The sequence below is a fragment of the Epargyreus clarus genome, unplaced genomic scaffold (assembly GCF_041222505.1).
Source record: "Epargyreus clarus isolate Ecla_fem2 unplaced genomic scaffold, WU_Ecla_fem_2.2 ptg000021l, whole genome shotgun sequence".
Classification (NCBI taxonomy): Eukaryota; Metazoa; Arthropoda; class Insecta; order Lepidoptera; family Hesperiidae; genus Epargyreus; species Epargyreus clarus.
In genome coordinates this window covers 1,791,414-1,804,067 of record NW_027332228.1, presented here as the reverse complement: position 1 = coordinate 1,804,067, position 12,654 = coordinate 1,791,414, and the positions used below count along the sequence as shown (strand labels likewise).

At 33.7% G+C, this 12,654-nt stretch overlaps 1 protein-coding gene across 1 annotated transcript in view; it reads right to left on the bottom strand.

Annotated features, from left to right (window-relative positions):
- Positions 1-9,605, bottom strand: part of LOC140750624 (very long chain fatty acid elongase 7) — a 69,837-nt gene extending 60,232 nt beyond the window's left edge. Inside the window, exon 1 of the mRNA XM_073084289.1 lies at positions 9,449-9,605. Within this exon, the coding sequence (XP_072940390.1) occupies positions 9,449-9,455 (7 nt within the window). The 5' untranslated portion in view covers positions 9,456-9,605. The remainder of the gene's footprint in view (positions 1-9,448) is intronic.
- Positions 9,606-12,654: the final 3,049 nt, after the last annotated feature.

Here is a 12,654-nt window from a genome sequence, read left to right as displayed (position 1 = left end):
GAGTAAATATAGCTAACACTTCTGACCTAATATTAATCCAGATCCTTTGGAGTCTTTCAGGGGTATTCGTTTGGACCCATTTCTTAAATGTTTTGCTTTTTCTTAGCTATTTTATAATAGATAGTAAAAAATTAAACCAAGCTGTAAATTTAATCGTCAAATTATAAAAAATAATAAAAGTATCGAATTTCAATTTAAAATTTCCCACATAAAATTCGCTTGAAAAACAATTCCGGTCTGGGTAAACTTGGCATGATTTGCAACAAGGTGATAATTTGCATAATTCTCTGGTCATTACACATACAGACATCATAAATACTAAAAAAAAAGGATCCTTATAGTGTATTCACAGCACACTGTTATATCCAAATACGTATTTGATTCGTTTATACAGGGTAAATCAGAAACTAGATAAGTTTTTGTTACTATGTTTTACACATATAATTTCATGCACGGATTTATTACGAATAATGCCATAAAAAATTCGATTACTTTTAAGCTACATATATAAGTAAAACAATAACTATACGATAATTATACGAAAGATAATTAGGACATAATTATACAAAAGGAAAAACTAAAGTACTTTTTATTTAATTATATCATTAAATTATTTTTGGGTTTGTTAGCAGAGTTAGCACCTATGATTTTTTTCATTACATAAAATGAATAATGTAAACGAGTTCTACCTAAAGTCATTACACATACATATATTTATTTGATACATACATACATTTATGTTTCCACTCCCAACGACTATCGCCCGTTATTCAAAATCAATCTATCCAATGTTGTACCGTCCACAGATCAACATTTGATAATTTCTTTATACTAGACATTGTCAAATTTTGCTCTTGGATATGTAAAATTTGAAAGATCGATTATTTATAATGAATACTAGTTTTTGCCCGCGGCTTCGACCGCGTTTAAAAGGCAATAATATGACATACTTACATACATAAACCTGAAAATTCGTACCTTCATTGGAATGAAAGTGGCGCCATCTGGCGAAAATTGGTCGTACCAACTGTGAAACCTTCGTAGGCTCATGGACAACAACTTTGCTAAAGATAATCACTTGATCAAATGCATAGTTTACGATTCAAATCGGTTAAAATAATCGGCTTATTTGTCCAAAAGATCGATTCTCCGATTAATCGATCTTAGATCGCCATCCCTAGTTCCCGTGGATTTCCGGGATAAAAACTATCCTTTATCCTTTCTCGGGTCTCAGACTATCTTAGTACAACATTTCATTAAAATCGGTTCAGTGCTTTAGGCGTGACGAAGAGACAGATAGACAGACAGAGTTACTTTCGGTTTTATAATATTAAGAAAGGAAGTAAGGATAAGATGGTCATCCCAATTCTGTTTCTATTTTTGAAATTAAGTTTGAATGCAACAAGTTTTTATTGAGACAAAAAAATTCAACCTATCTGCGTTGATCCGCCACTGCAGTCGAACTACAAAAACTTGTATTTTAATTAAATGATTATAGTATATAATTACTACTTTACGTTGATTAATGTGTTTCTACTAAGAATTAGTGTGAGAATAATTTTAAACTATGATTTTTGAGAACTTTTTGACAAGCGTAAATTGGAGTCAACTTAGATTTATTTTTATTATTTACCTATTAATTTCAAATATATCCAACGTTATTAATAACTTGTCTTCTCAACTTATCGCCACAAACAATATCGCTGAACGTTTACCGCTCCACGCTGAAAAGAGAACTGCGATGTCAGCCCAACAAATATTTGGAATTATGTACCCTCTAGATAGTACTACTACTCGTACCTACAGACAGAAAGCAGTGACAGCCTAGTGGTTAATGGGCCTCTTGATCGTAAGATCTGAGGTTCAAATCCCAGGCACACACCTCTGATTTTTCGAAGTTATGTGTGTATTACAAATTAATTATCACTTGCTTAAACGGCGAAAGAAAACTTTGTGATGAAACCTGCATACCTGAGAAATCTTAAAAAAAAAATATTTTTTAAAGGTATGTGAAGTCTACCAATTTGCAAGCGCGGTGGACTATGTACTAATCCTTCTCATCCTTAGAGAAGACCCGTGCCCAGCAGTGGGGCAGTAATAGGTTGATGACGATAATAAGAAAACATACAACTGAAATGTGCGATGCCGTCGCAATCGAACTTCGAAAAGTTGTTTCAAATCGTAATTAGTCCCAAAATTACGATGTAATACGCATTGAAACGCACTCGAAGGTCGATACGAAGAATTTACGTTGGCAACACAACCTTGCGGACGTTGCCACACATGTTATGGTCCGTTTTGATTATAACGTGATAATTAATGATTTGTCGTTGACAGTTGTGTAACCCTTATCTTGTAAAACGTTTGAATATTTTTAAAGTAACACGTAAGTATAGGTTATACCTTACAACCTCATGTGGTTCAACTCCGAGGCATACCGCCACATCTATTCATGATTTCAGCACTGCTAAGCACTGCTGTGTTCCACTTTGAAGGGTAAGGTCATAGACTTAGAATTTTTCTGAATGGAGACATACTTTAAAATCAAAATCAACAAACACATTTATCGAGGAGTTCTAACTTAATCCTTAAGAGTAGCAACGTATCCTATGCTAAATTCAGGTAGCAATCTTATGTGGGTTTAATCACAAATTCCCACGGGCGGCGGCAGTAACTTACCATTAGGTGGACTGCATGCTTGTGTGTTACTTCAGTATTATTAATACCTGTTATTAGAACTATGTGGGCAGTATTCAGCTGTATACTTTATTATATATATTATATTAACTAACTTTATTACACTTTGCTCTTATTTATGAAGTAATATTTTTTTTATTGTTACCGGTTGATAAAATTCGATGATAAGGTATCTTTATTTCATTTTTTTTTTCATTTTACGCACGTGTAATTTTACGTTTTATATCACATGAAATATAAATAAAATAAATTTATTTCACAAAAACTACGTAGATGTATCTGCGTACTTTTCCACACGTACTGATTTTTTTTGTGAATGCTATTGTTTTTTTTTTTTTTTTTTTTTCATTTTATTTAAGTAACAAGATTTTGAATATTTGAAAAAGATTTTCGTTAGATTAAATGTAGAATTTATATGAGTTCGTTATGGCTATTGTATTATAATAATTCCGTTGTAATTTTCCGTTGCCCCATTCTCCTCGGTGCGCTTAAAATTAGTCCTTGAAATGGACTTCAAAGATTATATTTTTACTTGTTTAATGTTTTATCTAATAAAGCTTTAGGGCAATTAGCAGACAGTAGTAAGATTATGTAATATACCAATAGAAATCGAATTTTGATTCAAAGTAATCTGATTAATCTGAGCTAATTGAAATTAAGATGTCGTTATTGTCGGCAAGTTATTTGGCGAATTGTTTGCGATAATCTAAAGCCCGGCATTAATATTCTATATATACAATGTATATTGCCAAATATCTACATTGGATATTTTCTGACTACTTAAAATTATCGAAGTTTGTTCTTTGGTAGGAAAAAAAATATAAAATATAAAACGGGGGGAAATGAGGTATAACTTGTCACTATAGATTCATCGCTTACAGAACACCTAAGCTTGTATACATTTTTTTTTATATTGAGTGCACATTAAGGGAGGAAACACAACAATATCTCTGGTCGAAGGATATAAGAAGAAAGTTAAGAAAATTCATAAAGTAACTATTGTAATTTGCTTTGTTTGTATCTCTCCTTCTTTTATTCATTCATTCATATTCGATAATTTTTCACATTTATCTGATGTATCATCTAAGGCATTTCATATTGCCTGACATCTGCCGTCTGCCATCTGCTTACAAGTACTTAGACAACATAGTATACAGTGCGTGCAAGTATCTCGTATGCCTCATTACCATATAAAATGAATAAAGCTTTGTCTCGTCACAGTTTGTTTACAATTGTTATAAAATCGTATATTATGTGTTTGTAATAAATTTATTTTATGTTACAAAATCGTATATTATGTACATACACATAACAATAAATTTATTTTATGTTACTACAACTCTTTGTAATTGATGCTTACATGTGTATCTACTTCCAAAGGGATATCACTGATCGGATATGATTTAATTTTGATGTAAACATTTCATAAAGTGTTACCGGCAATTTATTTATCAGAAATTATTACGAGATTTTCTGATTTTAAAGACTGTAAGGATTATTTTGTAATTGTCTAGTAACAGAAGTGTAGTACTGTGTTCTGCTTTGAAGAGCGTGGTAAGGGAGACATACTTTTCCGAGACGTTCCAACCTACTTTAAACCCTTTGTAGTAGTAACGCGTCCGAATCTTATCCGGTGTTGATTACAGATGTTCGTGGCAATAGCCATTAAGCATGAGTTGGACAATACTATATTGGGTGCCAGTAGCCACTTACCATGAGGTGGACAATATTATTACTATAAAAAAGAAACTTAAGAGACAAACCACAGATGGAACTCAAATCCTATTTAAGGTTGATTTTATGTCTATTCGCGGCAGTAACCAGTAGATGAACTGCAAAGCAAATTCATCATCATCAACTCATTACTGTACCACTGCTGGACACGGGTCTCCTCTCAGAATCAGAAGATTAAGCCATAGTCCACCGCGCTGGCAAAGTGCGAATGGAATATCGTAGACTTCACATATCTTTGATATTAGAAGCCAAGTTAACTGCCAACTTATTTATAGTATTGATGACACTTAAAAATGGCGAACCCATAGCTACCAGTCACCAGTCTTTATGACTTCAGAATCTACGTCTTTATTTGCTAGATATATATTTAGAAGGCAAACAACAAAATACATATTATATGTTACGTCAATATTGTATGTCCGGTTATTTGTTGATCATAAAATAACACGTGTAATGTGTTATATTTACGTGGAAAAGTGAAAATATATATTTATACTTAGCGATAAAAAAGCAATGAAAAGTAGTCACCATTATTTCGACATTTGGACCTGAGAAAGTCGTAAGCATCGTCGGCTGTAAAGAAGCTTTTTGCATTATTAAGAATAGAAATCCAATATTTCGAAGTAAAGCCCGAAAGGAAAATTTGTTATTTAACAGATTGGTTATTTAACCTTTTCGCTTGTTAATGTCTAGAATTATGGGTGCTGTTGATACACTAACACAATGAAACACACGAATCATAATTACATGTTGGTAATCGGGTTAATTTACATCTACAGACAGAGCTTGTCAGACGCGTGTTGTGGCGGTCAAAATAGGATTTTCATATACAATGTGTATTAACGTATTGTTAAAACGCTCAGAAGGGATTCCAAAAATAAAATATGTTCTTCTATAATCGTCAACATTTACAACGATACATCTTTATCCACTTATTTATCAAACTTCCTTTACAAAACGTATTGCAAAAATCAGATGACATTTTATAACTCAAAGCAAGGCAATATTCCAGAAATATAAAGAAAGATATTGATTAAAAAAGACGTAAATTATCAAATTTTGTGATCATTACATGAGTTAGTGCGATGTGACTGTAATAGTACTCGTATATACCGTAACGCGACTGTACGGACACGGGCAGTGTCTGTCAAAATAACTTGTAGAAAAAATAAGATTTTCTTCTGCTACGGTTCGTTTTAGAAATTCAATATCAGCAGATACTAGTATAAACAAGGTCTTATGGATAGGATAAACGCATGAGAAATACCAAAACTAAGATCGAAATAAATATAAATAATTTCGACAAAAATCATACTCACTACTTAGTAAATCTAGCAAAGTCCAGAATGTAAACCATATAAACAGATCATTTAGCAAAGAATCGAAGTTACCTTCGAGGTCTAGAAGCATCCCAGATAATTATAGATGATAACTAATTACATAACCAATCAACTGCCTTAGAAATGGACACAGGCGTGGTAATCGGAAGCAATTAATTGAATTATGACGCATGTGGAAAATATTGTAAAGTGATCCTATGAGATAAGTTTTTAAGTGAAGTTATTTTAATAAAAAACTGATTTTTATAAAAGATTCATCCAATCCAAAATCTTTTTCTACTCCCACTGCCGGGCAAAGGTTTTAGACCTTTCCACAACTTATAAAAACTACGGATTCAATATACATAAAACATTTGGCAATGAATCTATATATAAATATAATAACTTTAGTACACGTAAAAATCCTTATTTGAAATTAAAATTTTGAATTATAAGAAAATATAAAAATTCTGTCCCAAAATTCTCTGTCTGACGTTAGTGTGTCTGAGTGTTCGAAAACATTAAATCAAATTCTATTAAACCTTATAAAGGAACTGACGTATTTACAAACATTTAAGCGAGGGTAATATTTTTTAACTTTATAATTCTTCGAGATAAAACCATTTTACATGAGACATTACGTAATAAATGAATTAATTTAATATAGTAGATTCCATACTCCTTTTCATAAAGAAGATTAGGCACTTTAAATACATTTACATACTATTTAACCCTATAATGCTGGGAGGTCTAAAGATATCGTGTTGTGGTACATTATCTAGTGTTGCATGATACAATTAAGCTATTATAACACGACGTAGAAAAAACGTGTTTGTTTTTATTATGTTAGTAGTATTCTTATTGTACTAGAAAATGTTATCATTCATGCGAAGTAATTTACGTAGTGTTAATTTCATCATCATCATCACCATTACTATCCCACTGCTGGGCACGGGTCTCCTCTCAGAATGAGAAACTAGGCCATAGTCCACTGCGCTAGGCAAGTGCGTATTGGTAGACTTTATACACCTTTGAAAACCTTTAAAATTTCTCAGTTATGCAGGTTTACTACCGATGTTTTCCGTCACATCTTAAGCAAGTGATAATTTTTAATACATGCATAACTTTTGAAAAATGAGGGATGCCTGCCTGGGATCTGAACCTTGGACCCCTCGATCAAGAGGCCGTATTTCTTAACTACCACTGCTGCTGCAATGTTAAGTTTTTGTTTATCTATATATCCATTTTTTGCCTCCCACAAATTCCATAGATTGATTTATTAATAGGTAACGGATGTTGATGCAGTGACATTTGTTAGCAAATTCTTTTTTTTTGGAAATTAACTAAGTACCATACGAGTAGTTCCCCTTTATTGTAAATCAATGTCGCTTATATCAATGATCAACTGCAAGTAAATTGTGATCGAATTTGAGCTCGATATGTCTACCTGAAACCTAAGACAGAATGCCTCGTGTCCCGCACTTCAAACAACGCAGCGGCATTTAACACTACTGTTTTAAACCGACGTAACACCACGCATGATGAGCAGCTTTGTACGTTATTACTAGGACCATTTAAGATTGAACTAAAAACGTATACCAATACTATCATACCATAGTATGCCAATTAAACAATCTGCGTAAAAGCCGATAACGATAAATATTTACCACATTTAAATGAAACTAGAAAATATATGGTGTTCCTTAATATTATATTTTAAGTCAATGAAACATTTAAAATCTTAAAGGCAAAAGAAGGTAAGATTTAATCTTTCGAATAAAATATTGGTACCAAATTGGTATCGCCTTCGGGTAATATGCGTATACGCACAGATACCTAATACCTACTTATCTTTCTAATATGCATATTAACTATATTTACAAATTCTAACTATAAATATATACAAAAATATAAAAAAGGTAAGGTAAATATAAGGTCTTATAAAATACGAGCTTTTGCCCGCGGCTTCGCTCGCGTTACGAAGTAATATTTTCATCCCATATCTTATCCCCTTGGGGTTAGAATTGATCAAAATCCTTTCTTAGCGGATGCCTACGTCATAACATCTACCTGCATACCAAATTTCAGCCCGATCCGTCCCGTGGTTTGGGCTGTGCGTTGATAGATCACTAGTTCACATGTTAGTCACAGTCGATCACATGTTAGTCAATTAACTTTGAGTTATATATATTTAGATAATAATTAAATCTTACTGATTGCGTAAAATGTTAAAAAAATGTTGAATGAGTTACATTGTTGTACGATATTTAAAAATTGGCATGTTTTAAATGCCATCGTGTGTCGTGTTGTGCAAATATAATTCGACATGATGTAAAGTTCAGATTTGCAACATTAACGAAATCTGCCATAGTGCTGATTCATCACACAAATGCCGGTTTTGTTTGCAATGTTCTAGGTTGCGTTGGCTTTTCTCCAATATTAAATCTCTAAGATCTTGCCCACTTCACACTCCAATGATAAATCTCAGTGGTCAAGTTACGGGGTCCAAGCAGGTGTTTTGGATTCGAATCCATGAGTGATGGATAAGATCCTCATTCTGAGAGGGTGCCTATTAAAACATGATATTTTTCAAAAAAAGATACTCATCAAAAAGTCATGATAATAATCACACTTCTTGTCGTCTTTTTAGTGAATGTTTTTTATAAAGTAGTAAATCGGACCTAACATTTCGAAATAAATAATTGCATTCTGACTTATAGATCCAGACTATAATAATCTGTTGGCTTGTAATTACATAAATACCCAACGAATTTTACTCTAAAAACCATAATATCTAAATAATTTATTCGAGTTCATACTCATACTCTGGATCAAAACTGCGATATTATTAATAAAATAAGACAATTATAATCTTAACAGCTAATCGTAACCCAACGTATCAAGTTCTACCGTTTCTAATTGTATTATGATCCTAATTAATGCATAGTCAATTAGTGCGTATATGATAAGTATAATAAACAAGAATAACATTTTTTAAAACGGTGGGCGTTTATATACCCCCGCTGTTTTACTAAATATACTTAGTGAGTTTAATAAAATATTTTAGAAGTAATGGTAATGTTGCATAAAAATGAAGGTAATTTTATCACTTGTAGGGTAATATTATCCTGTTTGTGAATTAATTCATTGAAAATTAATTATTTTATAGTTAATATATGTTGTCGTTAAATTACATAAAAAATGTAAATATTGTTAAAAAAATCTTCATAATTAAGAAATGTTGCGATTTTCTAGATTAGATTAGATTGAGATTAGATTGACGACCCGCGTGGCGGAGCGGTCACCATACCGGTCTGACGCGCAAAGGGTCCCGGGTTCGATCCCCGGCCAGACAGATATCTAAATGATGAATTTGGATTTCTGTTCCTGGGTCTGGGTGTTTATGTATTTGTCTGTGTGTGTGTCCATGGCACCCACGACACAGGGAATCCTAGTGTGGGGCTGTGAGTGTAGAAAGCGTTTATTATTTATTTTCTAGGGTACCTTGCTGCTGAAAATAATGTCATTTCGATAAAATTGGTGTTAAAATCTAAAATTGATATTATTTGTTAATCCATTCCTATATTCATAGAACGAAAAAAAAACCAAATAAAAAACAACCCTAACAAACCTAAACCAATAACGCCTCCTAATCACCAAATAATAGTCACATTGACCGCGTAATTAAAAGAACTTACCGTTCATCTTGTTCACTAATCACAAAACAACACTATTTTCAAAATGTCCACTGTCAAATGTCACTCGCACTGAGAGGAGCGCGCGCGGGTAGTGAGCGATACAGAATGCGAGGGCTGCGCCGGCGCAACCGTATAAACAATCAATGGCTACCGATAAAGCCTCAGCTGTAGATTCTCACGTACGATACGTCATGTTGTAACTTATCAGCATTACTGATATGATACGGACTGCTAATGTCTTAATTACCGTTATTTGAGACCTAAGATTTAGAAGGAACTCTGCTTCTAAATCGGTTGGAACTCTTCTTCTAAATTGGTTGGGTCCGAGATTCCCCAGGTCTCCTCTGAAGTCCCTGTAATTCTGAGACTAAAATATTCCTTCAATAATTCTTGTCCGTTGTAAGAGACGAGTAAAATACACCTTTCGAGGATGCGGCCGGCACGCGTAGGAGGTCGTACCGTCCGGCCAGCGATCCCGGGAAGAACGGCGGCGTTTGTGGCTACATACCGTCTTACACTTTAGATGGAGTGGCAAGCTTCATGCTCATCTGTATCTCGCTAAAAGAACTGCGCTGTCAAAGAACTCCGACTGCGTTCCTTTGGAGATCCCAGAGTCCTTTAGGTAGCGTCGAGCTACGACTACCGGGGGATTCTAGTGTGATAAAGATCTCACATAACCCGGCGTTGCTCCAACAGCATCGAACACCTTTTGTGCACTTCTGGGCAGGTTATAGGTAAACTTCACTAAAGGAATTGGAAATTAAATGGACGCTTAGAGTTTTTTAATACCTAAATCTGGTGTTTTTTTTTTACAAATATGTATCCTATTTCCTCATGATTATCATGTTAAAACAAGGAAAATTATAAAACGTTACGTATTATTGTAAATATTAATATATATTATGTACATTCAAATAGTTATTAACTAGGTATAGGTATTATAATATTTAACGGTTTCAAGAGTTAACAAAGTATTTTAATAACTAGTCATAACGTCATTATAATATCATAGGTCTGTGAAAGGTTTTTATAAATGGCATCCGGAAGTAAGTTGTTGAAATTTTAATATATTTTATACTACATGAAGTTGTAAATAATTAGCCTTTCAGGCCTTGGCAGTGCACATAATTTTAATTATAATACTTATTGAATGCTTCTACAATTGACTACCTTATTCCACGAAGAATTTTCATTGCCTCAATTCTCTTTTCGAGTGTTGAAGGTAAGGAAGCTGAGCAGGCTTTATAAAGAAGAGGTTGATATGGCATCTGGTGAGATCACCGTCGCCTATGAACTTGCAACAAAAGGCGTCACCAATGCATCACTGACTTTCAAGCGTATTTTAAGAAGGATTTATATTAAACAATTAATTTCATGCAAAAATATTTAGTACCCTTACGTCATTATTGTTTCATTAATAAGCAACTTGAATTTGGCAAATACACTTCTCCTACATTAAGGTATCTTGACCTTAACATCAATGTCAACCTCATCTCACCAGGTGCTAATGGACACCAAACAAATCGATAACCATGGGTTACGAAATGCAATATTTTGAATTTGAGAGTTTCTCATAAATCTGTCTGAGTAATATGTTTAGTCATTTCAAAAATCATTATGAGATATCTATGTAGGGTTTAAATCCGGCCTATTACGCTTGAAATGTCTAAGGATGACATGAAATTAATCTATCCTTAACCCATATTCTGACTGAATTTCGTTATTTTCCACAGCTCTTTGAGCAAAATATATGAATACGCCATTTCTAGACGTAATCTTTATTATGTTTTGAAGTGAAAGTCTTTTAGTTAGACTGCGACGACACCTATTTCTCTCTCACAATATTATTGCACGACTTTGAACTGTTGTTGACAAACACTCGTGGCCATAGCAAAAACAAAAAGATTAGTGTTAAATACTGACCTTTAAGAGAGCTATTGATATGCCTTTGTGAAGAAACATCATCATTATTTAGCAATACCACTTCCACCTTTTGCATTGATAATCATGCCACTAACAGGCATATACTAACCTGTGAAGATCATAACAAAGTTAAGCAACATGAAGGATGGAAGTTTAATAGCTAATACTTTTTTGGTGACTTCCTTCAGAAGGTTTCCGATGCCGTGGGAGCGTCACCGGATAGTGTGGCATTTTATCCTCAGAAACGGATTCTGGAATCTCCATCAAAACGCAACGCTGTGAGCGCGGTGCGTCTGTTAGGCGCTTTATGCTTATCTTACACCTTCTTGCAGGTGATAATGATGGTATGCGACCACAGGCTGGGCGGTTCGAGCCCCCATCGTTGCCGCCTGCAACCGAAAAAAAACTTCCTTGTAATCGTTTTTTACGACAAGCAGGATACCATAGACTCTATTCTTGTGACGTTAGTTATAGAATTGGTTATAGAACCAATAATCAGACAATAAAACCTTTTAAGTTGTAAACCTTTTAAGTAGGAACAAAAGTAAAATAAAACCTTTTAAAAAGGGTGCAACCATTCTACAATATTACAGTGAAGCGAAATTGGTATGAAAGCTTTCTATAAGTCTAAATGAGGCAACCAGTGGTATTAAGCGCTAAACGAGTGCGTAATTTGTGTAGATAAATCGGCAGAATTTGTTGTCCTTCAAAATTTGGTTCGAGAGGTTCAGTATTTTTAATCTGAGTCCTAACCTACTTTCAATATTCGTGTCAATGTAGCAGTACAAAGTCCAGTGAGGGCACTTGACATTGAGGAGTTTCAAAATCCACTAATTACGTATTGTTAGTGAAGTGATTGTCCGTTCGTGGACACCTACTACCTACGTATTAACATAGCAATCAGATTCATTTGATGATGAAACAACTGTATGAGATGCAAGTAATGTAGGGACTTAAATTTATTCTACTGTATTAGTTATAAAATCGTGTAATGTAATAAAATATTAATTCTAAGAAAACATTATGAGTAAGAAAACATAACAATATGGTGTAATTTGTTAAAGTCAACATTATTATATATCATGGTATAATAACTGTATACAGCCCAGCGGGTGGTAAATAGTATCTGCCGCCATTTAACATTTTCAAACTCAAATAGGAATAAAGTTCTATCAGAGGTAACATTTTGGAACCTGAGTAAATCCTTAGACAGATTGACTTTTTCCCAACAAACTTCCCAAACCAGGACGCACCAGCGCTTGACACTGGATTGCTTCTACTGG